Source organism: Balaenoptera acutorostrata, chromosome 3 (genome assembly GCF_949987535.1).
Source record: "Balaenoptera acutorostrata chromosome 3, mBalAcu1.1, whole genome shotgun sequence".
Taxonomy (NCBI): Eukaryota; Metazoa; Chordata; class Mammalia; order Artiodactyla; family Balaenopteridae; genus Balaenoptera; species Balaenoptera acutorostrata.
Genome location: NC_080066.1, coordinates 77,846,678 through 77,872,331, shown reverse-complemented (window position 1 = coordinate 77,872,331; position 25,654 = coordinate 77,846,678). Strand labels below are relative to the sequence as shown.

Here is a 25,654-nt window from a genome sequence, read left to right as displayed (position 1 = left end):
CCTCACATGATTGAAAACTGTTATAAAAACAGCTATTTCATTGGGATAATGGGGGCAGGAGCAAGAATTTCAGACTCACAACGACAGTTATGTTTCCTATTGCCACTGGTATATGGTTATAAAACTCTGCATCACAGAGAAAATCCAGTTGTTTCATTATATGTAACTCTGGCACAATGTAATTTAGTTTTCCTGTTACTATGTGACCCATCATTTCAGGGTAATCTGTACGGTTGGCCCTTCACATCCATGGGTTCTGCATCCCAGATACAGATTCAACCAACTGAGATTGGAAAATATTCAGAAAAAAAATTCCGGAAAGCTCCAAAAAGCAAAACTAGAATTTGCTGGGCAGGGCAACTATTTACATAACATTTACATTGTATTCAGTATTATAAGTAACCTAGAGATGATTTATAGTACACAGGAGGATGTGCATAGGTTATATGCAAATACTATGTCAAATACTATGCCATATTGTATAAGGGACTTGAACATGAATGGATTTTTGTATCTGACGTGTGTGTGTGTGTGTGTGTGTGAACCAGTCCCCCGTGGATACCACGGGACTGTACACACTTACCACTTTATTGTGTCTATTCTTCATTAAGAAATGAAACACATGAAGAAGCTTGGCTACAGCACCTTGCTTTTACAGCAGGTCTTTTTCTGAGTAGGGAATTAAACATCCAATGCAGTCACATTATAACCCACACCACAAAGTTTCCTGAGTAATCAAGCACATTATACCCAGTTTGCTTTGTGAAAACCTGCACTGCTAGAGAAGCCCTGTTTCAGTGCCTGGGAAGACCAAGTGGTGCCTTTGCCCTGAGACATCAGGATGCCGACCGACCTCTGAGCCCACAAGAGGCCAGAAGCCCCCAAGAACACAAAACGCCAAGTGACGTCAATGACAACAAAGCGCTGTAAACTCAGGGATTGTTCATTTGCTCTGCTCCTGGGATGTAGGTTGTTATAGTGATTGGAGCAAAGGAGGTTTAACTAGAAAAAGACTGTGGAATAGTAAAGCAGGAGAAGGAGTTTTGGACTTTATTTAGTTATTGAAATGCAGCTAGTGTCTGTTGCAATACTACCTCTCAGCTCTCTGTTCTGCTGTTGTCCTGAGCCCACAGAGAGCAGCATGGCTATTAGATGTGTGTGTGTCAGGGAAGCGGGACAGGGAGAGGGTGTCTCCCTGACTCGTCCCCTTGTCTTGGCTTCGCTAGGCTGCCCATTCTGCCCCCATTAAAGCCAGCAATGCCTGAAGCTTAGCCCCTCATGGAGTCTAGAGCTCTATACAGGCCAGAGGTTTGAGCTCTTGAGGGTAAAGCCACTGGGCCAGGGGACACCCACTTCTCAATCCTGGTAGAATATTACTATTTCCCTGCAAGACCAAACCACATGAATAACAGTCATAAAATAAATATAAATAGGGCTTCCCTGGTGGCGCAGCGGTTGAGAATCTGCCTGCCAATGCAGGGGACACGGGTTCGAGCCCTGGTCTGGGAGGATCCCACATGCCGCGGAGCAACTAGGCCCGTGAGCCACAACTACTGAGCCTGTGCGTCTGGAGCCTGTGCTCCGCAACAAGAGAGGCCGCGATAGTGAGAGGCCTGCGCACCGCGATGAAGAGCGGCCCCCGCTTGCCGCAACTAGAGAAAGCCCTCGCACAGAAACGAAGACCCAACACAGCCAAAAATAAATAAATATTAAAAAATAAAATAAAAATAAAAAATAAATATAAATAAACTTTCAAGTTGCACTGTGCTTTATAGTTTACAAAGCCCTTATTTAATCTTCCTGAAACCCTGACTGGGTTTTAAATTTGATTATTAGCTCTATTATACAGTACAGGTGAGGAAACCAAGGTGTAGGAAGATTCAGTGACATACACGAGGGTGTCAGCTGGTAATTAGTGAAACAATCCATGTGGCCAGCACGTGGCACACAGAAGGCACATGGTTCAGTAAATATTCAATGCATGAATCAATGAAGGAAGGAACAAATGACCCGGGACTCATACCCAGTCCTTGCAAGTGTGAATCTGTGCTCTCTGCACATGGCCAGGCCACCTTCTGTGAACTCCTCTGCAGTCTCCACACCTCTGGGACACCCGGGTGTGCCTCATCTATGACAGGGTGAGCTGGGATTAAGCTTTCAAATATCACGTCTTTGTTCTGCAGATGTGAAATTTATGTCTTGAAATTCCAAGAAGGAAAATAATGGCATTTTATTTCATTGGCTCTTTAAAATGTGCTCTGTTCCAAAAGGTTGAATCTATAAACATTACTGGAAATTTGGGAACGGATGCCAGGAATTCCTAAGCTTCGTGTCTGCCTGGGCCAGGATATGGCTGCTACTCCTGCAGATTATGGGTTAAGAAATATTGCTATTGGACACTTGTTGGAAATTTTAAGCTCCTTGAAAAATATGGCTCCATTAGGAGAATCCTGTCAAGAGACACACAGGCAGCATTTAAATTTTTCTATCGATCCTTCTTTTGTGGCATGGCCAGAAGCCCTACCGCTGAGCACTTTCAATATTTTTCTGTTTCTCCAACTTCTAGTTGGATTAATCTCTGGAGTATCTTGAAATTTCCTGAAGTTGTCCTCCCATGAAATGGACCACAGGATTAAAAAGGTCCACAGAAAAAACATTTCCAGTCTGGGTTTTAATGCCTCCAGTAATGAACTGGAGGTAGATTATGTACATCTCAGTTATAGGAGGGAAAATATAAAGCACACTTGATTGGCAAATCAAGTGTTCCTATGAAGCCAGAGCAAAGGCTGATGAATGAACTATTTATATGGATTCTTGCTTTACCTGTTCTCTTGCCCTGAGACTCAGGAAGATCTTGAACCTGAATCAGACTGTTCAAAAGGTATGTTAAGGGACTACAAGATTATTATGATTCCTTGTACATCTTAGTTTTCTTGGTCAGTGATGACAACAAACATGGCATGGCAAGGGTAAAGAATCCAGTTGGGGTGGTAATTAATTTAGTGAGGGCTTCATGTTCTCTCCAAAAGCAAAAACAAAAAAACCCAAAAAACATAAAACCCAAACTGACTGAACCCAAAATAAACTGGCAAAGACGTTCCTGAATTAACTTGAGGTGCTAATTACACCATTTGATTTTATCCACATTGCAGGATCCAAAAGAGATGACTGCTTATGCTAAATACGTCTATAAAGAAAAGTGCATTGGTGGTGGGAGAGGGAAAGGAAAGATGAACCCAAGAGTTGAAAGTCCAAGGAGACTTAGTGGTAATCTCCCTTTTATAGGTTGGTAAATTCAAGGGCACTGTTTGGGACTGTAATGTAAACAGGAACTCTCGTCTTTGTGGAAAGGTACAAGCTCGGGACCCCAAAGGTCCCTGTTTGCTCCAGCAACGTCCCACGGAATAAATGCAATTCATGTTTTCTTGGCAAAGAAGAACTGTTGAATGTAGGTAACTACGAGGCCCCTGAAATGCTTGTCTAAAGTCTCTGGCCACATTAGAAATTATTTTAACTTTGACTTTATGTGTTTTAGAAAATAAATACTAAGAAAAAGCTCAGCCTTTTGATCAGAGTATGATTTCTTAAGGACTATTTGCATCACAGCAGATTTAAGTGTACAAAGAGGAGGCTGGCTGGGATTCTTGTAGCTACAGGACTCAGTGTGCCTCATACGAGTTTTATACACAAGTTTTACATACAGGAAGATCTTATTGCCTAGTAGATGGTTGTGAAGGTTCCCTCTCCTTCCAGCCTCACAGCCACTACCAAAATAGCGTCACGTATGCCTGATCTTTAGGCCTAAAGGTGGCAAAGGGTGTGATAAGACTTAAATAGGGAACAGTGCAGCTGAGGGCTGGAAGGGAGCAGCCTCGGTTAAGACACAATGTTCCTAAATTGCCTGCTTTTTGGCTGACAGATGCTCCCAGCTGGCTGGTGTGCAAGTCTGTAACTTGCAAAGCAGGCTGGAAAGATGGTTTTGCTTGCCAAAACCAAAGCAAGTAGGAAGCTAGCAGACAGAGCTAAGAGATCTGGTGCATTTTGCTGACTGGTTTTAATCCCCTGCCTACTTCGGGAAATCAAACTGGGCCCAGGAAGTCTTGTTTGATTATTTTAGTTTCTTCCGTCCATCTGAATAGCATAGGCCTGGGTTATGGAGGAAGGCTCCAGTTGCCTCCACAGCGCCCTTCCGATTCACCTTTATACAGAAACTCCCCTGGTTTCATCAAAATGATGTGACAAGTGGTTTTCAAAATGTGGTCCCTGGATCAGCGGCATCACCATCATTTCAGAACTTGGTAGAAATGTAAACTCGTGGCCCCTCCCCTGGTCCTACTGAATCAGAAATAGTGGAAGTGGGCCAGGAGTTTCTCCAGGTGATTCTGGTGTACATTAAAGTATGAGAATCATCTCTTTAGACCAAGCCAATCAGGTAAACCATGATCATTAGAACTGGTGGGATAGAGCTACTTATGCAAGAGTTGGGGGAGCACGGAGAGAGATCTAATAGAAAGTGGCAGCCACTCTCCTGATGGCCATTTGTATAAAACCAAGGTGCTTTCCTCTCTGTAGCCCAAAGGAGGTAAGACTTGCTAGGGGAAAAGGAACACCAGGAAAGAAGCTGGTGACGTCTGGAAAAGTCCCTAAGAGCTCTGCGGTCTTTGATAAGGCCTGGAGGTGAATGGGTGTCTGCCCACCCAGAGGAAGGAGCTGTTGCCTCTCACCCAGCACCACCCTGTTCTATACACAAGTCTCCTGATCACACTTGAAAGTTCTTTACTATTCTATAGATACGGTGAGAACAGAAAATGGAGGTGGGCTGCAGTAACCCCACGATCGGGTTCGGCAGAGAGAACTACCGAGAATCATGCAGAGTCGGAAGATTCCTCAAAAGTCACTAGCCCAGGGCTTCCCTGGTGGCGCAGTGGTTGAGAGTCTGCCTGCCAATGCAGGGGACACGGGTTCGAGCCCTGGTCTGGGAAGATCCCACATGCCGCGGAGCAACTAGGCCCGTGAGCCACAATTACTGAGCCTGCGCGTCTGGAGCCTGTGCTCTGCAACAAGAGAGGCCGCGATAGTGAGAGGCCCGCGCACCGCAATGAAGAGTGGCCCCCACTTGCCGCAACTAGAGAAAGCCCTCGCACGGAAACGAAGACCCAACACAGCCATAAATAAATAAATAAATAAAATTAAAAAAAAAAAAGTCACTAGCGCAGCCACCATGAGATAATGATTGCTTTATCACCACCATCATCGTCATCGAGCTACAGCTGGCTGAGTAGCCTCCTACGTGCCTGGAACCATGGTAGGTGTTTTATGTAGATTTTCTCTAGTTCCCCCCACCCTGCCCCCCAGCAACCCTGCAAGCTTGGTGGTATTACCTCAGTGTACAGATAAGCAAAATGAAACTCAGAGAGGGTCAGGAGCAGGTCCAGTATTAGACAGGTAACAGGGGCTGACACAGGATTCTCATCCTTATCTGGTATGTGACACCATCACTCTATAATACTCCAGCCTGGTGATTTCCATCCAGCCTGTGCCTGAATACTTCCAGGGACAAGGTGCTCCTTACATCCTAGGGTAGTTCATCTTTGGGCTACTGGAATGTTCTTTTGTTTACTGGTGCCAAAATCTACCCCCTGGCAGAGTTCACTCACTTGTCTTGAAGTTGGCCCTAGTCATATGCCTGGTGACTCCACAGGACCCAGCAAACCCCGTTCCTACACGGGTAACTCTGAATATCTACACAGAGTTCCAGGAATCTTTACTTCCTCCAACTAAAAAGCCTTGGTTTCTTTTCTTCCCCTCTTCATTTTCTGTTATAGAAAGGCAGAGAGGGTCTCATTTTAAAGCCCTGAAGATTTGTCTTCATAACCAAACATCTGCATCTCATAGAATGCTGGGATGGTATTCTTTACGTATCTAATGACTCTGCCCTGTTGTGTTTACGCAACTTCAGGCACAGACATAAATCGAAACCCCCATTATTCCTCAACCATCCCAGAGAGCAAAAAAGGTCACAGAGTGATCAGATCTCAGGGTGGAAGGGGGCCCCTCTTCTGATGTTTCCGAGATAAGGCCTCTCTGGAGAATGAGGTGTGTGGGATCAACTTGGCTGTACTTTTAGAAAATGCCAACCGAGGGCCTCGCAGCCTTGGGGCTGGATGACAACACACGTGGGTGGAAAACCGACCTTGAGAATCATGCGTGGGTGGCCCCCCAAATCCTCGAGCCTTAGTGTGGCTGGTGGAGATGGAGGTCGTGAGTTTCACCCATGGGAGGTGGGGCTCTTACCCTGCAGCACCCTGGTCTGGGACCTTGAGGAAATCCAAGCTCTCCGGCGTCTGTGACACTCGGTCTGAGCCAACGGACTGTTGTCGTGGTAAGGGTGGGCGAACCATAGAAGGGCACAGGCTCTTCTGAGTTGACCTCTGGTTTCCAGCAGCGTGGGGATGCGGCACAAACTGGTTTTTAATGACTCCATTCTGATGGTAGCCTAGGAAGTGGGAAAGAGGAGAAAACAAAGCGGAAAATTTCTGACCCTATGCTAAAGGCTCTCCAAATTTTTTTCCGCCCGTCAGCCACGAGTGAGTCACTTAGCTTTGCCAGGCCTCAGTTTCCCCTTCTGAAATAAGGGAGGGCATAACTGCTCATATTTTGCGAGGAACAGAGCCCAAGACATTGTACACTGCCTGGCCAGTGCCTGGAACATAGCGGACGCTCATGCATGCTTGTTGATCCCGACTTTAGAACCACCAGATGTTCAGGGTTCCGAAGCCAATGGTCAGAGAAAGGTAAGCCTGCAACTAGTTGGGAGGCACATTCTTGGGTCTAAAAAAATGATGACGTTGTGATTCAAGAGGGCTGGCAGGAAGCTGTTTGAACAGCTGGACATCCATTTTCAAGGGGTCAGTTCGGGGTGTCCTCTGCAGGAGGCTGCTGCGGGAGGTGAAGGGAGCACTCCACACAGGCAGGGGAGATGTGGCCGCTGGTTGGATTAATCTGGAGAGAGCAAGCTGTCTTAGCCAAACTGTTCCTGGTCGAGATCACATTATCTGGTAAGTAACAGACTCTGGTGCTGGGCTCCAAACCGTGCACCTTGGCTGAAAACGGCGCTGTCATTCCAAGCTATGTATGAAGAAGCCCTTATCTCTTCTCCCACCGACAGATTTGGGGAAGAGTGAAGGGGAACAAGGCTCCCCAAGGCACGCTTTTGGTGAACCCACCATAAAGCAAACCTCTTCCATCCGAATTAAGAGAAGAACTCTTTGGTACCAGTGGGATGACCCTTAGTTTATAAGGCGACTCGGGGTTCAGGTTTGGCTCTGCCTCTGATAGCTGTGTTGACCTTGAGCGAGATACTTGACCTTTCAGAGTGTCAATTTCTTCATGAAAGAAACAAGGAGCTTGGTGAGACCCCACTTGCTGCCAAGGTTGCCAAGGACAGCAGAAGGGCATCCAGAGTGGGACGTGTTCTAGGGCCATGATACTCAAAAGGGGTCCCATAGATGGACTGCCCCGTGCCGCTCGTGACCCACCCACCATCAATAAGCTCAGAAATTAAGAGCAAGCATTTAGAAGCGTTCACAGCAGTTTCACAGACATATCTCATGTCTGTTGAATCTAATAAGAAATTTTGGCTTATAGTTTGAATGCTTTTAAAATTCCATTCTTCTAGTAACTTTTATTATATCTTAGAAAAGTATAGTTTGTGATGGATTAAAAATTAAGTAAAAAAACCCACAAAAACCCAAAACAAAACAAAAAAAACCCCCAAGCCCTTGATCCTTCACCATACATAGTATGAGAAGTACTGATGTAAGGGATTGGGGTCCAATTGCCTCATTTTATTGGTGAAGAAACTGTCACATACAGAGGTTGAGAGCTGTGCTCAAGGTCAGGTATTTGGTCTGAGCCGACTGTGGCCAACACAGCTGAGGCAAATGAGCTTTCCAGGTGGTCTGGCCAGGATTTTGCACGGGCGGCTGGCGCATAAGTAGTAACAAAATACTACACTGGTTCTGTTAGGTTCTTTTGTGCTTGGATTTTCTTCAAGGATAAAGGCAGAGGGGAGGAAAGACAGCTGGGCCAGGCAGGATGGGGACTCCAAAAGAGATGAGAATTAGTTTCTCACTGATAGGCATGGTTATCCATACTTTAGCATGCAACTGTGAGATTCCAGAGCAGGAGACAAAAGAAATGCTTTTTACTGCTTATTTTGGATACTGCTACAAATAAATTCCCTTGTCTGGGATGATCTGAGTCAAGTGTGGTCCCAAGATGACCCTTTTCAGACCTACAATCCTAAACCTATTAACATCAAACATTCTGGGGACAGTTTCTTATTAACTGAATTGTGAGTGATGGAAAAACATTTTGTGAGTTTTGAGAGTACTCTTCCAATACTAAACAGATTTATTTAAGGGCAAAACCTCTTACACTTATATGGGTTTGGATTTTGACTTGCATGCTATATTTTTATCATTTAAAAAAATGAGAAAAATGAAACATAAGATCTAAAACTTTTTCTAAATCAATTTTGTATTCTCTCAGATATTACTTTATTTCTTGGAGCAGTTCTCCTAGATTCTATCTGATTAAGAATAGACTTTCTATTTATTCACTCAGCTGTTAACTAGTTGCAAAGTATTGTCATGGTATTTGCCTGGAGCTGAGTAGTGCTGGGGTTATACCTTGCAAACTCCAATTTCCATAGAGGCAGTGTCCTACAACTTAAAAGCTGACGACATTCTGGTTGTCATGGACAAGGGGCTCTACTTCCTCTTACTGATGTACAAAGCCTTTCCTAAGGGAGGTAACATTGCCAGGTAAGGAAATGCAGATTGCTGACTCAGCCACAGTGCACTCTCACTAGCTCATACATACCTTCCCTGGATTTCGGGGTCACAGGTAGGGCCACTGTGTTGGGAGGAGTACATCTGGCACTGAAATGGCTCACGGCTGGCTCATATGTGGGCACTTATTGGCTAATGCGTTTCTTCCTCAAGGTATTTTACACATCTGGGTCTAGCCTATGGTGCGTGCTTGGCTTACCTGGTGGCGGAGGGGCAGCTCTCATTGGGTAGTTGGCATTGTGAGTCCCACTGGAATAACCTCTGCTTTGAATGGTGTTCCTTCGGGTAGGACCTGAAATAAACCAGCAAGACAAAGTTAAAATCGGTGCTACTGGCTGGTTTTATGGCTCCCGATGGTTTTTTGCTCATGGAAAACTTTTGAGAAGTTTGGAACGCAGGTCTCCGTCGGATCTGCAGGAGACTGGTTGCAGTGGAGACGGCTGTTTGAGGGAAGAATTGTCCTGGCAGCTACTGGATGGGAGGGGCTGGAGAACATGTGATGGAGGGAGGGATTTGAAATGTCAGAGCCAATAGCTTTACAAAGAGGTATTAATAAGCTTACAAAGGGGTTTCTATTGTTGTAGACTTTGCAAAGAGACAGAGGAGACATCTGAATGTTCGCACTCATGTTCTGACCACAGCACCACAGAAGCCGAGGCTGTGTTTGCTGCACATCATGGTCACTGGCGTGAAGGACACCGCAGCTCCAGCACCTCTGCTTTCATCCAGAGCCTTTCTCGCCAGAGTTTCCATTCTACAGTCTTCAAAGTAAACACAGAGACCCTGAAGGGTAGAAGCAGACTGATACCCTGGACACAGACGTGCAAGTGTTAGAAAACAAGCAGGGCCAAATGGAGCTTCATGTGGGCCAGAATTAGGGCTGGGGTGGCAGGGCCACTGGGGGCCAGATGAGATCTCTGCAGAGACTATGTGTTGGAAAGGAACACAGTAAACAAGGTCTCGAGTGGGACATGAAGGAGCTTCAGGACATGAAGCTGATTAAACCAGCTGGAAGAGGGGTGCAAAGGGAATTCCTAGTAAAGAGAAGAGCAGGAAGTGATAAGGCATGACAGCATAACGCAGAGGAGCTGGGTCTCAGGTCCTGGGGCAAGGGGAGGAGGCCAGGTTAGGGTGTCCCCCTTCCTGCCCCCTTTTCCCCATGAAGATAAAACACTGTATTAGACAACGTTTCACTTTGAGGCCTGCTGAGCATTGCTCATACACATCTTGCTGGTTATCTGCAGCTCTCCTTTGCTGTGCTCTGTGCCCTGGGTTCTGAGCCCAATGGAGTGCTAGGCCTCTGCATTCCAGTTGGGTTTGGTCAGTGGGAGGCACCGGCAGGAGACTGGGGTGCCAGAGGAGAGAGGGGTTGGGGTGTCTCCTCCTTTTTTTTCCCAAATTGAAGTATAGTTGATTTATAGTTTCTGGTGTACAGCAAAGTGACTCTGATATATATACATTCTTTTTCAGATTCTTTTCTGGGGTCTCCTGTACCTATATCCTTAGGGGTAATAGTGGCATCCTGCTGTTCTTTGCCTGAGTCCCAACTTTGTTCCCTTAACCCTGCCAACACCCCTGCAAAGAGTCCTTTTATGTAAAAGTCTCTTGAAAAAATCCCACCTAAATGTGCTGTCTTCCACAAATACCAACTGATACACAGATATATACCAACATTTTCTGAGTGGCTATTTCCCTGTACTGTATTAGTGAGTTATATAGTATGTGCCAATGTGCGCTTTGTAGACAGATGTCATAAAGGCCTATTTTATACCTGTCACACTTTTTTTTTTTTTGGCCGTGTGTCTTGTGGGATCTTAGTTCCCCAACCAGGGATCGAACCCAGGCCCCGGCAGTGAAAGCACCAAGTCCTAACCACTGGATCACCAGGGAATTCCCGACCTGGCATACTCTTCATCGACCGTACACATGGGCTGCATTCTGTAAAGATATCTACATTATATGAGTACATAGCATATGTAATTACTCTATACTGTGCCTTATAAATATAATTTTATAAATATCATTTATAAATAGAAAAAGAATCAAAGGCCAGTAAAGGAGTCAGACTGTGCTGTGAGTTACTGCATGTATGTCTTCTAATGAAGCAACTGACAGTGAAGGAGGGCGGTATTAAATGTGATGCACAGTAACAGAGCAAAACCTTGTAGGGAGCTGGTAAATATGGTCAGTTTCTTTCAAATTGACAGAAAAGGGCTTCCCTGGTGGTGCAGAGGTTAAGAATCTGCCTGCCAATGCAGGGGACACGGGTTCGAGCCCTGGTCCGGGAAGATCCCACATGCCGCAGAGCAACTAAGCCCGTGCGCCACAACTACTGAGCCCGTGTGCCACAACTACTGAAGCCCACGTGCCTAGACCCTGTGCTCTGCAACAAGAGAAGCCACTGCAATGAGAAGCCCGCACACCGCAACAAAGAGTAGCCCCCACTCAACGCAATTAGAGAAAGCCTGCGTGTGGCAACGAAGACCCAACGCAGCCAAAAATAAATAAATAAATAAATTTATTTATTTAAAAAATAAAAAATAAAATTGACAGAAAGGATGAGGTTTGTATTGTTGACAAGATCGGACTGGAAAGGGCTGGGAAATGTAAAGCCAGCAAACTGATTTGTTTTAAACACAGTTCATGCTGTAATGCCAGGAATACTACCCATAACTACAAAGTCATTCAGAAAGGTTTAACCTGCCCATTTGCCTTGATGTTGGTTTAGTCTGAAATGTTTCAATCTGAAGCAAACCCCAGCCACAGGAAGCAGTCAAAGTACTAGTTCTTTGCCTTGCAGATCTGTGCAGTGTTATGAGCATTTGGTAGGAAAAGAGTTTGGCTCAGGGCAGGGTGAGGGAGGGCCAGGCGGGAAGCCCAGAAGCCTAGCAGTGGTCCCGCCTGTGGGGCCCATGAACACTTACGGGAGTTCTTGGGCAGCCCGGGTCCGATGCTGACCTGCAGCACTTTGTTGCTGGGCTTGAGGATGGCCAGGTCACCAAAGCCTTGGTGGAATTGCACTTGCCGGGAGCCCCCTGCACTCCAGGGACCCCAGTTCTCCTTTTTCAACTTGAGTTCAAGCCTGCGACAAGCATATTTGTTGGAATTAACAAGTTGGGATGGAGCAGTGAGAAAGTGCGGTTCATAGACCCCAGCATGGCGTTGTGCTGCTGGGCAAACGTGCTATAAAAACACTGGATCATCGGAACCAGCACCGGGCCCGGCAGACAGGCATGACATCCGTGGGTTTCCCAGACAGAGGCAGAGCATTTGGGGTCCAGCCCCTGGGAGACACCAGTTGGTGAGGGAGGTACCCCAGTACAGGTGCATTGTCACTCTGTCAAGTGGATACAGGTGGGACTGCCCCGGGAACAGAAAGAAAGGCCAATCACCAGGCCACACCTGCTGCGGTATGTCACTGTGCTTCTCTCTGATTGCCCAGATCTGTGTTTGTGGAGGACTAAGAGATGCCAGACACAGAGAGCTCACGTCTTCTTTGCACAGAACGTGGCTACTATTTAAGTTCGATTCCTCCACCCTCACCCCTACCCCAGGGAGGAAAAAGACAACACTAGCAACCAAGACCCAAACAAAAGGGAAGTTTACTCACCACTGCAAAGCTCCTCAGCCAGTTTTTATTTTCCACATTGCCTATATGCCTACATAATGCAATTTCATATTTTGCTTTTTTTAACCTTATATTTTTTCATGTTTTAAGACAGAAAAATCATAATTGCAAGTAGCCGTCTATTCTATTCAGTGGCTTGGCTATAGTCTTCCTTTTTTTGAGTTATTCCCTTATCACAAATCCCCAGACAAAAATAATTGCCCCCCGTACTCATGGCCAAATTGTTCTTTGGAAAAGCTGTAGTGAATTCATTCTGCTTCCAGCATCTATTTCACTGGGGCCACACAGCTTATGGTAAGGTCCCCGCCTTATGGGATTAAGGCTTTGCTTTGGCTTCTTCCTTGTAAGTAGGAAGAGTGGAGGATATCCCCATCTTATAGATGGGGAAATTACGAAGGAAAAAAAAGCCAAATAACTCACTCAGCAAACACGAGATTAGAAGTTCAACAGTCCGCCAGTGTCTGGTCCGCGAGACAATGTTGTTAAAGCAAATGAAGGTGAGAGCCCAGACACAAGACGCCAGCCATCCACAGCCCCCAAGTCTCCAAATGCCCCACCAACACGCTGTATTATACATTGATCTTGGGAACTTAAGCTCCCACTCCAATCACCTTCTTTTGCTTCAGCCTTACACTACTTCTGCCTGCTCTGCTAAATAAAATATTCTTTTATTGGTGATACATAAAATCTGCCTCTTCCTGGCCTCACGTTGGTGACCTTTGTTCAAAGGATAAAATACACCATCCAATGAAGTCATTATCTCACAGAAATGCAAAAGTGACATTTTCAAAGCCTATGGCAACCATCCAGACTGTCTTCTGCAGGCCCTAAGAGTCCACGGGGGAAGCCAAGGCACCCAGAGCTCCTCAGAGCCACCCAAGCCAGTCAGACCCCATCCCCCCACCCCGTAGGCCTCCCCTCCTCTCAGCCTGGACCTCAACAGTGAGATCAAGGCCCCAGATCCCAACTTACGTGTTGCTAAATTTCAGAGGTAGTTGCTTCTGGGTTTTTTCCTCGTAACGCTTTGCTAAGAGGCTCAAGAACTCAGTTTTAAAGACGGATTCAAGCAAACTGTCATATTCTTGCTCATGAAGAATAAAAAGGTCATCCTGCAGAGTACTGCAAAGAGATTGGAAAGACTTAATGAAAGTGGCAGTTTTGTTTATTCCATGATTTTTTCCACTCCTTTTTTAATCCTGTAAAATAGCACTAAATTTCTACCGTCTTTCTCTCTGTAATAACTGAAAATCTTTAAAACACAACACAGTGAAGTACAAAAATAAAGTCACTAAAATCTGCTTTTAAAAGAAGTTAATAGCCCACCAAAAGCATAAGTGAAATATTCTCTCACATGACTTTTAAAATCAGGAATTTAAGGACAATTTGTCTGTATATAAAAAAAAAAAGTTTGTTTTCAAACATCGCTACATCACAACCATGCTACCTGCACCAGGATTTGTTGTGATGAAGACCCTGACAACCAGTGCTTTAATCTCTGTCACTCAAGAGCATGTGTAAAAGCAATTCAGGGCCAACATGACAGTTCTACAGTGTCTGGGAGCCAGGCGTCTACTCCTCTTTACAGGTACAACCAGGAAGTTGTACATGTCATTTCTGCTCACACCCCATTGGCCAGCACTGTGTCACTTGGTTACATCTAGGTGAAGGGAGCCTGGGAAACGTAGTCTCTGGGTAGGCTGCCAGCTATTAACATGGAAAGGAGAGAATGGGTATTACAGGGCAGCTCACAATCTCCACTATACCTCCTTGTTCACGAACTTTTCCAAACTTGGAATTGGAATCTTTTCTTAAAGTGTGAGAATAGGGCTTCTCTGGTGGTGCAGTGGTTGAGAATCCGCCTGCCAGTGCAGGGGACACGGGTTCGAGCCCTGGTCTGGGAAGATCCCACATGCCGCGGAGCAACTGGGCCCGTGAGCCACAACTACTGAGCCTGTGCGTCTGGAGCCTGTGCTCCGCAACAAGAGAGGCCGCGATAGTGAGAGGCCTGCGCACCGCGATGAAGAGTGGCCCCCGCTCACCGCAACTAGAGGAAGCCCTCGCACAGAAACGAAGACCCAACACAGCCAAAAATTAAATAAATAAATTTATAAAAAAAAAAAAAAAAAGTGTGAGAATAATATACCTCAGAAGGTGTGGCCGCAAAGCTCCTATCATCTGCCTGTTTCTAGGCAGATGAAAAGTCTGGAATTGTCTTAATCACTTCAGTGACATCAATTCAAAACTCCAAAAGGCACTTGTGTAAAAGTTGCTCACAACAGCTCTGCCAAGTCATTTGGAATTAAAGAAATAAAGTCCCAGCATCCTAGCACAGGTCTAAGAAGACCTCTGCTTTAGGAAGGAGGGTGTACAACGGGGAAGAGGCAGACAAGAAGCACCACTTTTTGGTGTGTGGGGTGGAGTGATACTCCCATTTCAGCTGCCTGACTCATGTCTGGGCATGTCTGTTTGCCTGGCTGTACTTTAGGCAGGAGACTGATTATTCAACAGGGTTATTAAATGAGTCCAACACAGGAAACCTTGAGTAGTTTAATGTGCTCAGATGTATTAGAAGTTTCATGATCAAAAAGAAATAAAGCAAGCAGGCCAAAACATCAAGGTCAATTATCAGCATGAGTCTGGAAATGAGAAGAGGCTGTTTGGATACTTTGACTTCAACCATCAAATTCAAAAACCCCTCCCTTTGGTGACCCGAGTCAGAGAGTTAGGAAATCATCTTTACCCAGGCCAGAGTTTCAACTCATTCCCCTCTCCTCAGCCCAGGTTCCTAGATCTGAAAACAAAGCTTTTACATTTTTTTTTTCCTAAAAACTCAGACTTATGTTTGGACTTCACCCCCGTCTTATTCATATGCTCAAGCTGCAATTCCTTACAGACGAGATTGCCATAGTAGGCCGTGTTGAAAGATGCTTTCCTAGTCCCTGGCTTGGCTGACTACTGGTTCTTTATCCTCTCTCCTTTGTGGCTTACTGTTGTACTGCTGACAACACTAGAAAATCTTGTTTCACTCCCTTAACCAAGATCTTCTTCACAAAAATATTAGTTACAAAACCCTGGGTAAACTCTTTTTTTTTTTTTTAAAGCTGAAAAGGCAGTTTCAGGTAGGACGGCCCCTGCCTTTATTTCAGCCTTTTAAAAAAAAGTTTCCTGCTTATGAAATAGATGCTCCTTTTAGTAAACTGAAAACTACAGAGGTTAAAAAAAAAAAAGAAGCAAATAAACCTTCTCCAGAATTCTACCACCCAGAGACACCACAGGCACCAATTGGGGATCCTACATTAATTTCTCTGAGAAAGTGCAGGTACACGTGGTGTCGGGCCTCAGCGCGGGCCTCCTGGGAGAAGCTTCACCCGACCCCAGGGGAAAGGCTCACTGCCATCTTTTGTGTCCCAGGAGTATCCTGGATACCAGTCTCTCAACACTTGTAAGCTGTGTGCCCCATGTTTACTCAGGGCCCTGCTCCTCCTTCCAGGACGGGATGGAGCTCCTTAAGGCAGGGACTGTGTCTCGTTCACCTTCAGATCCAGAGCTGAACAAAAGGTAGGTGATCAGTCCAAAAACATAGAGAAATTCCAGGTTTCCAAAAGCTCAAAAGCCACAGCAAGGCAAGATTTCAGGAATGCATCAGGTCAGCTGAACAAGCAGTGAAGCAGCCTGTTCTTCTTGCCAGAGGTTTAGGGCAATCAGGCAATGAAACAGTCTAGGCAAGAATGTCGTGCCCAGGGCAGCTGGAGCCTCTGTCTAAAGCCCCCTCTTCCAGGCTGATTTCCCCAGTATGCACAAGTACCGGAAAATCTACCGAAGCAGACAGGCAGCCCCACAGCTTTTGGTCTTAGGTCTCTGGGGGTCAGCTGTCAGGACGAGGAGGTCTAGAAGCTTCATCAGAGAAAACCCCACATAGGTGACTTTATAATTCCAATCTCATCACGTACGACGGGAAGGCAAAGAACATGGGCTACTGAACTTTGTGGCCACCCTGCCAGCAAATTGAGTTTTTCAAGTAAGAGCGAGGCCAGGTCAGTATACGGTTCTTGGATAAGAAGCAGCTCTTGAAGGATCCTTCAAAAATTCATTCTGGGCCTTCTGTCAGCAGAATCCCCAAAGCCTTGGAAATCCGATGTCTCACCTGCATATCAGTGGGTCACCTCCTGATAGTCTCACCACTTCTTCAACGAAGGCAGAAATGCAGGTGTCAGTGTTTTGGTCTAACTTTTATTTAGATAAGGATTTTCCTGGCCCTTTGAGTAACTGTAGTCTTTGTAGCTCTCTGAGCTATTGGGTCTAATCTATTTCTTTCTTGTAAGTTAAAAAAACTTTTTCCTTAAAATTTCAATTATAATTCAACTAGATCTATTACCATTTATAAAAAGGTAAAGACTTCTTGGGCTTTCCTGGTGGCACAGTGGTTGGGAGTCCGCCTGCCAATGCAAGGTACACGGGTTCGAGCCCTGGTCCAGGAGGATCCCACATGCCACAGAGCAACCAAGCCTGTGCGCCACAACTACTGAGCCTGCGCTCTAGAGCCCGCGAGCCACAACTACTGAGCCCATGTGCCTAGAGTCTGTGCTCCGCAACAAGAGAAGCCACCCAATGAGAAGACCACGCACCGCAACGAAGAGTAGCCCCCCCTCCTCAACTACAGAAAGCCCACACACAGCAATGAAGGCCCAATGCAGCCAAAAAAAAAAAAAACCCAAACAAACCCATAAAAACAAAAAACAAAAACGTAAAGACTTCTAAAAATATGATGTCTATTGAAGGATTAGGAAAAACTTTTTATTATGAAAAATTTCAAATATCTAAAAAAGCAGAATAGTAGAATGAACCTCCACATGTCAGGAGGTTTCAACAATGATCAAGCCACAGACAATCAAATTTATCTACAGTCTCATTCCCCCCACTTCCACACACCAGCTAGGTTACTTTAGAGCAGAGTATAAATATTATATTATTTTATCCTTAAATATTTCAGTCTGTATCTCTAAAAAATAAATCTTCCTTAAATAAAAATAACCACAATACCATTATCACACATAAAGAAATGAACAATAAATCCTTCATATCAAATATTTAGTTATGTTCACATTTCCCCATATTGTCCTGTAATTTTTTTTGTATGGTTGGTTTGTTTGAATAGGGAGCTGTGAGCCAATTTGGCTTTCCCAGTAGTTGTAAGAGTTAGGGACGGGCTGAAAGATGAAGCTTGTAGGACACTTTGATAGTCTGAACTAGAAGAATCCATTAGGTGGTCATTCCAGCCAACAGTCAAGAAGTAAGCCTCCTAAAGTGTTCAAAACACGTTACAACTTTCTTCCCGAAGAGCTAGACAACTGTTAAAATTTTTCTCTATGCCAATACTGAAATACATTGAGAACACACACACACACACACACACACACACACACACACACACACACACACACATGTTCTCCTGGTACCACAATCCATTTCTACTCTGGATTCCATTTCACTACTCAATCCATTTCACACTCCACGACCCATGTGGATGCATTTCTAACTTGGTTTAGATTACTAGCCTAACCCAACGGCTGAAGGAAATGAGGGAACGGTATTAATCTTCGCAAGTTGGGGCTCAGTAACTGTAACATGCAGATATAGCAAGTTTAAATGACTCAGGCTCTTTTTTACCCCTAGATCCAGAATAAATTTCAGGCTAAGTACCTCATTTTTTTTTTTTTTTTTAAGTACCTCATTTTATTACAGCCTCTAACAAGGAAAGGCCACAAGGAAACAAATGTCCAGATCATGAATACTAAAGAGAAAGTAGAAAAAGAATCTGATTTTACTATGAGACACTGTATCCCCAGAGGCTGAGAGAGGAGGAAAAAAAAAAAAAAAAGACAGAAGGAACAAACTTGAGTGTGAATATCCCAAACCTTGATAAGCCTCAAAGACTTGATCAATAAGATATTAAGTGTCAAAGTGCTTGATACAAATGTAGGCATACCATGATCAAGCACTCCTTGATGGTCTGAAGGCTGCAGACAGACCTGGGCAATAATAATAGAAAGAACAACGATCATTCTCAGAGTAATCAGCAAATATGCCCAAAGCTGTGACACCTGGGCTTGTAGCCACGGCTACTGCCAAGTGTGCACAGCACGTTTCAGCTCACCCAGCTTAGCCCAGGTATAGCTGGTCCCCATGCAAGAAAAAAAGAGAAGCTTCCAGTTGGGTTCCTTGGACCAGCAAGGGCAGCCTCAGGGCCCAGCTAGCCAGGAGACTGTGGCCAGCAGGTCATGGCCCATGAGCTGAATTCTCAGAAAGACCTTTGAGGAAAACCCGACAGCGCCTAGAGCGTTTCCATGAAATCCATGGCACTGAGACCCACCTGAGGTGGGGCTGCAAAAGGCTGCCGATGGACTCATCTGCTTAGTTCTACCACATCCTGAACCGAAGGGTTTTAAACTCTTAACCTCACTGCACTGCCTGGCTCTTTATCAGGAAAATTGGGAACAGATAGAATCAGAAACCACAGTGACACAGGCAAGAATGGACACAACTTAAAATCTGCTTTGGATTATCACACTGGAGCCAGGATTTCTAGCCTGGTAAATCAGACGCCTGAGCACACAAAACCCCTGCTTTTTCCTAAGAGCAGCAGTTTTGTCTGCTGTGTGGAATAAGAGTTCCAAATTCCAGCAAGACATGTTCGCAAGTAACCAGAACATCTCTGCTTTTAATGCAGTGGCAGCCCGAAGCTTGCCCTGAGAGAGGCAGTGCTATCCTCAGAAGGGCCAGGGACGTGACTCAAGGAGGAAGCTACTGGGCTCAAAGGGGCCTTTCTTCCTCTTTTCTTAGCCTTCTGTGGACTGAGAGGATTTCCTCTCATCAGAGGGAACTCAGTCTGGGAGTTATTAGCAGGGGACTTAGGGAAGTCTCAGCATGCATAGAAGCCCCTCTGCCAAAAGCAAGCCATAGTGCTGACAGGAAGAGCAAGGGTCCCTACCTGTGAACTTGGAGTTGAAGGGAGCATTTGGCAATGACTCCAGGGCTATAGATTATGGAGACCAATTTGTACTCCCCCACCTCGGTATTAATAGGCATAAAGGGCTTCAAGGAGTCCAAAGAAACTTCCCACCTAGGACAGTCAGAGGTCACAGCAAACTAAAAAGCAGTACTGATGACCTAATGGCCACCTGTGCTTGGGCCTTTCCTGGTGAAGCGGGTTAGGTCTTCAACAGGGACGAGGTGGGCTTGGGGGCATTGGCCCTACTTCAATAACAGCAATTGTGCTGGTTGTTTCACATACTACATTTATTTCTCAAACTTTATGGGAACAAAGGATCTGGGTATCCCTTGATCAGAGGAGCAGATCAGAAGGCAAATTTTTCTTGTCATCTTGGGACTCCCTGAGAGCCATGAAGATGAGCTCTTCTTTGGGAAGAAGAGGAAACTGGGTTCGCGTCATCATGATTTTTTACAACTGGGGAGCCTGACCGGGCCTTTCTCCAGGCTGCGTTTGGAACAGCAGTTGGTGTTGTGGAGAGACAGGGCTCCCCTACCCCCAGCCCTGGCCACTCACCTGAGGGACACAGACAAGATCCTCTCCGTCTCGATTCTCCGCTTCAGCACCTCCTTCACGAGGCCTTTGTCTGGACCCTGCTTGACCTTTTCTCGTCCAATTAAGTACAAGCATTTCGGAGTAAGAAGCAAGTCTCGCTTCACGCTCTGCAAGGAGAGGTGTTTTAAAAAGCGTCAGAGTGACAACAGTCCACACAAAGGGCATTTGTGACCAGGCGAAGGGACGCCGCTTTAGGCAGTGAACTTTCACTACCATCGGATGGCCATTCCATTTATCATCTAAGTCCCTCGAGAGCAAAAGGGGACATTGTTCATGATTCTTAGGTTGACATATGTAAAATTGCTGATACTTGACTCTCTTTGACTTACAAAAATGGCAGACCATCAGGACAACACCTAAGGTCTCAGGGCAAACCAACACATAGGACGACCCTACCAATGATCTGCTATAGAATGTTTCTCTCTCAGGGATCCGTGCATATATAAATTTTGTGAGCCCATGAAATTTTTACTTTTTAAAATTGACAAATTTTCATTTCAATGACAATCCTTAAAAATCTAATATAAACATACTGTATTATATACTCAAACACTACTTAGAGACTTAAGCACTCATGTCTGCATTCAAATCTGCCACCAGAGCAGCTGGTACCATACTCTGGTTGTAAGGAATGATTTGGTTTTGGCAAAACAACATCATCCTTCTTGTGAAATTAATATTGTTATTTATTTCATTATTTTTTTTCCTGACCAAAAAAACAAACAAGAACCAACACACATAAAAAGCTCTGAATGGGCCCATAAGCTATCGTGGCTTCATATTTCATTATTAGGGTCGAGATTTTATCAGGCAAAAGAAAATGTCTAAGGAAAGAGGGGAAAAAAAAAATCAGCTAGCCCCCAGTGGCTCTGTGAAAGCCCTGCATAGTCATTTGCTCAGGGAAAATGGGTAAGAACACTTCACTTTATATCCTGAATCTTTTGATCCAATGAGTCTACTCCTATCAATTTATTCTAAAAGCATCAGTAGACAAATGCACAAAGACATGTGAAAGGATGCTCACTGCATCCTTTTATTTACGATGGTTTAAAAAAAAAAAAAAAGCCCACTGAGAACAGATTAATGAGAAACTGGTTAAAAATATAGTGAAGCAACTGTTGAATGGGATACTACGCAGCTAAACAAAATAATTTATATTGACACATCTGTTAATATGGAAAGTTCTCCCTGGCATATTTTAAGAGCAAAACAACCTAGGACATAAACCAGCATGTAAGGTAGACCTCATTTTTGTAAAACTAAATATACAAATGTATGCCTTCCAAAAAAAGTTCTAAAGGATACACACAAAATGTTCACAGTGATTGTTTCTGGGTACAGGTGGCTACTTTTGGCTTATCTGCATTTTCTAAATTTGTCTACAACGAACATGTTCTGTTTTGGTAATCAGAAAAGCAAAATTACGAGTTATTTTTAAAACTAAGGAATCTGTTTGGTGACTCTCAGAGGTGGGCAGTCAGCGTGTACCTTGAACCTCCTGTCATACTTGGTCACCGTGTCTGCAAAATCAATCTTCTCTCTCTTGCCCACAAACTGCTGGAGTTCCGGGTGCTCTTCCATCCCTATGTAGTCCCCGATGAAGTTCCTGTTAATACTGTTTCTCCTTCTCTCCTTCTTGTTCAACAGGAGGTCAGAGGCTGCAATTCCCAAAAGGGCAGAGAAGGGAGAAGGATCAGTCCCCGAGGAGAAGGAGGAAAACGCTCAGTGTGGGAAGACACAGAGAAACTCTAAATGAATGCAAGGTTTCAACACACGACATTATATGCAAAGTAAAATGAACTTGTAATTTGTCCAAGTTCAAAAGTATTCTTAGATCTGGTAAATTCATGAAACAAAATGACTACAATACCCTCTTCTCTCATTTGGACATATTTCTTCCGGGCCACGAATTTCCTCCATGATTTCTGTATCACTCGAGCATACCCATCGTACTTTCGCTCTCTCATTTCTTCTAGAAGAAAGAGCTGTGAATATAGAGAAGACTGATGTGAGCCAGTTCACAGGACCTGAACATCACTTTTTTGGGTATTTTAGGGACGCTCAGTTTAGCCGAGGACATAATGCGGAGCAGCTTCTCAGACTCATAAACAAAGGTGAAAAAATGTGTTTATGATCACTATAACTTTTATATATACATAGTCTTTTAATATAATATATACTATAATACCATAATATAATATGCATATTCTTTTTAACAAAAAACATCGTGGAAAATAGCTGGATCTGAGTGTATTCACTTGGACCTTAATGATGGTGTCTGCCCTGCCTTGCTCATAACCTCTGTGAGAATCAAATGAGTGATTCAGCACTTATCCACTTATTTCTCACCTCGATCCAAAGAGGATATTAAGTGGCTTGATCACATGAGCTCGTGGAGGCAGTTGTTTAGTGCTGCCTACAGCCTCTTACTAGAATTTTCCAGCTTTTGCAAGAGCAGAGCCTGTGCTGCAGTGGAAAGAGGGCTGCCCTCCTCTTGGTTCCATGAAAGTATAGACTTCCTGCCTCATAGAAATCTCCAAGGAGTCACTGGGGCAGAGATAATAACGAGTGACTGGAGCTGGACTTCAGATGTGTTACTTAGGACTTAGATTCACCAAGAGGGGCTGGAGACTGTTTTAGTTAAGGGCTCATATCAGACACTGGCAGGTGTTGAGACTCAGGCCACCTTAACGATGAATACTGACTTCTGCACCCCACTCAACAGAGCTCTGGAATAACGAAGATGACAGCAAGCAGCTGTAATGAACCGAGTGCCCACTACAGGTCAGGAATCATTCTAGATGCTTTACACACATTCTTTCATTCAACCACTCAACAACTACATGAACCACATATTTGTGTTATCTCCATTTTACAGATGAGAACATTGGAACTAAGATTGGGTGGGGCTGGAAAGTGAACCAAGGTGTTACAAGTCTTTCCCCGTAAATCTGCATCTCATCAACTCGTAAAATGGTGGGAAACTCTCATTCACCACTAGGAAGTGGTTTACATGACTCTCTAGGAACAAAAATAAAACGGACCAATAAAAACCCACAGTAATGACGATGAATGTCATTGTTAAAATGTTCCAGAAGTAAACAAGTGAATTTGGTTTGAAGGCAGCTGGGCTTGATTTGTTGTCTCTTGTTTATCTGGGTTCTGTACCCTGAGGCCACATCGATCTCCTCCTGACACTCAGATTCTCCTTCTCACATCCCCAGCTGTGTCAAAACCACATCTCAAACTCAAAATACCAAGAGAGCGGCACTTCATTCCACAGCCATCAGTGCCATGTACAATAAGCACAAGGAGCATATTTCCAAAACAAAAGATTTTTAACAATTGGACAGAATGTTTAAAATCTGAGCCCTGCGGTTGCCTGGAAGGTTATCCGTTGGGGTTTCTTATCTTGTGTGTTGGGTTGCTGGGTAAGTCTTGTTTTCTTCTTCTTTCCCAGAGCTATTTTGGGAGTGTCATAGAAAATACACTTGTGACTCAGAAAGGATGAAGATGCAACCAGTTCCCAACTTCCTATAGACTAGTTCAAAGATTATCTGGTTTTTAGGTTCTTTCCAAAAGCCATATGGGTTAGAAATCAGGGAGGTTCAAGAAGAAAAAGAGAGAGAGAAAGAGAGGGAAAAAAAAGCAAAAATCATGGACACATGTAACAAATAAACAAAACCAAACCAAACCCTCTGGTGCCTGATGTCTAATGTGGGTTCTTAAAAGCAAATGGGTTATTTTGTAAATTCAGCACATTTACTGTAAAAATCAAGGCGAGATCACAGGGTAGATTTTTAAAAACCATTTTTCTTTTTTTGGCCTTACCATGCGGCATGCAGGATCTTAGTTCCCCAACTAGGGATCGAACCCGTGCCCCCTGCAGTGGAAGTGCGGAGTCTTAACCATTGGACCGCCAGGGAAGTCCCTAAAAACCAATTTTTGTAAAAGTATTTGCAATGTCAGGGCTAGATGTGGATGGATGAGTGATGGTGGTGGGGAGAGAGTAGTGATGATGGGATTTGTGTGCGTGTGTGTGTGTAAAAACATGGGGGAGAGGACAGTCAAGCGATGGTAAAAAGCAATTGGGAGGAAGACACGGAAAAGAAAAACCAAAAATAAATCTTGATTTTTGAAGTAAAATCTCAAAGCTCAACTGAATCAGAAAAAAAAGTATGAAAAATATTGAGGCTGTTTTTGTGAAAATTTAGCAAGTCGAAAAAGTAAAAGTGGGTATAAAACAACAGAAGAGTTCTCCATTGTACCAATAAATCACTCCATCCCGTTTTAGAAAGAACAGGAACTGTTCTGTGGGTTGCTTAATGGTGCATGACACAACATTTTCATTTTATAATTGGAAATGAAATTACTGTGAAGCTACAAATAACTCAAAGTGGAAAATGCTACCACAAACTTTTCATAAATGGGTTCTATCGATGTGTGCCACTTATTTATTTAACAACCTTTACGGTTCATAAAGCCATTCAGTTACAACCATTAGCATTTCTGATCTCAGGCTGATCCTGTGAGGCAGGCAGAGCAGCCATGGGGCCCATTGTAAAGGAGAAAACTCACCGCGAGACCAGAATTTGCCTAGAGTCAAGTGTTTCCATTATGACCAACGCTGCAAGTTCTCATGGTATTTCCCCTTGATATGGTGACTAATTTTGCCAAATTCACCAAAGACTCCTGAAATGGAGTCTTGTGATTATTACAGGAACCTCAAGAAATGGTGATGCCCAGCCCCGGTTAGTTCCAGCACTTTCTCCAACTTAAAAAGGAGTATCTTTGGGACTTCCCTGGCGGTCCACTGGTGAGGACTCCATGCTTCCACCACAGGGGGCACGGGTTCCACCCCTGGTCGAGGAACTAATATGCTGCCCAGTGCAGCCAAAAAAAAAAAAAAAAAGTGTCTTCATTCCACAGCCCCAGAGCTATGGGGCAGAAGAACTGAGGGGCTGGGTTGGGTTCCTGCTCAAACTGAGAACTTCCTGTGGACGGATGTTCATTAGGCTCAGAGTGACCACACCCTCATCAGGAAAGATTAAGAAGTTCCACTAAATTCATCTGTGGAGGTCTGATAAGTTTGCAAATTGTTAAACCTTTATGTTTGAATTCCTTACTGGTAAATATCCCTGTCCTTTAAGCCCAGAGATTTCCTTCTACCTATTGGTCTCCTCAAAGTCCTTTCCGGGCTTCCTCATGGTCTTCAGGATACAGTTCTGGGAATTGTCACTCCCAGGCTCTGCTCCCCCTTTAAGGAGGAAGTCGAGGCCTGTGTGACACAACCTGCTTGGTGTCACCCAGGTGAGGATGTAGGTTTTACCCAAGCCTCCTCTGTGGGCAAAGAAGTACCTATTAGCTTAGGCACTGTTGGACATTAAAAATAACTACTGGGCTCTTCCTATGAGCCACTTTCCTCACGAGGCTCTGAGTACATAAAAGCACACAAAACACTCCCTGACCTTGAGGTGATGACATCTAGAATGGGAGAGGCACTTTAAGTAAGAAAAGAAAACAGCTTTGTATCCATGCTGAGGGCTCTGGGGTGTGGAGAACGGCCTA

The 25,654-nt window shown here is 44.5% G+C and overlaps 1 protein-coding gene across 1 annotated transcript in view; it reads right to left on the bottom strand.

The window, feature by feature from the left end:
• MYO1E (myosin IE) overlaps positions 1-25,654 on the bottom strand; it is a 203,884-nt gene that overhangs the window by 11,958 nt on the left and 166,272 nt on the right. The window contains exons 20-26 of the mRNA XM_007165955.3: positions 21,957-22,071; positions 21,575-21,744; positions 20,048-20,193; positions 13,456-13,602; positions 11,780-11,937; positions 9,055-9,147; positions 6,295-6,496 (exon numbers count right to left, since the gene is read on the bottom strand). Coding sequence (XP_007166017.1) covers positions 6,295-6,496; positions 9,055-9,147; positions 11,780-11,937; positions 13,456-13,602; positions 20,048-20,193; positions 21,575-21,744; positions 21,957-22,071 — 1,031 coding nt within the window. The remainder of the gene's footprint in view (positions 1-6,294; positions 6,497-9,054; positions 9,148-11,779; positions 11,938-13,455; positions 13,603-20,047; positions 20,194-21,574; positions 21,745-21,956; positions 22,072-25,654) is intronic.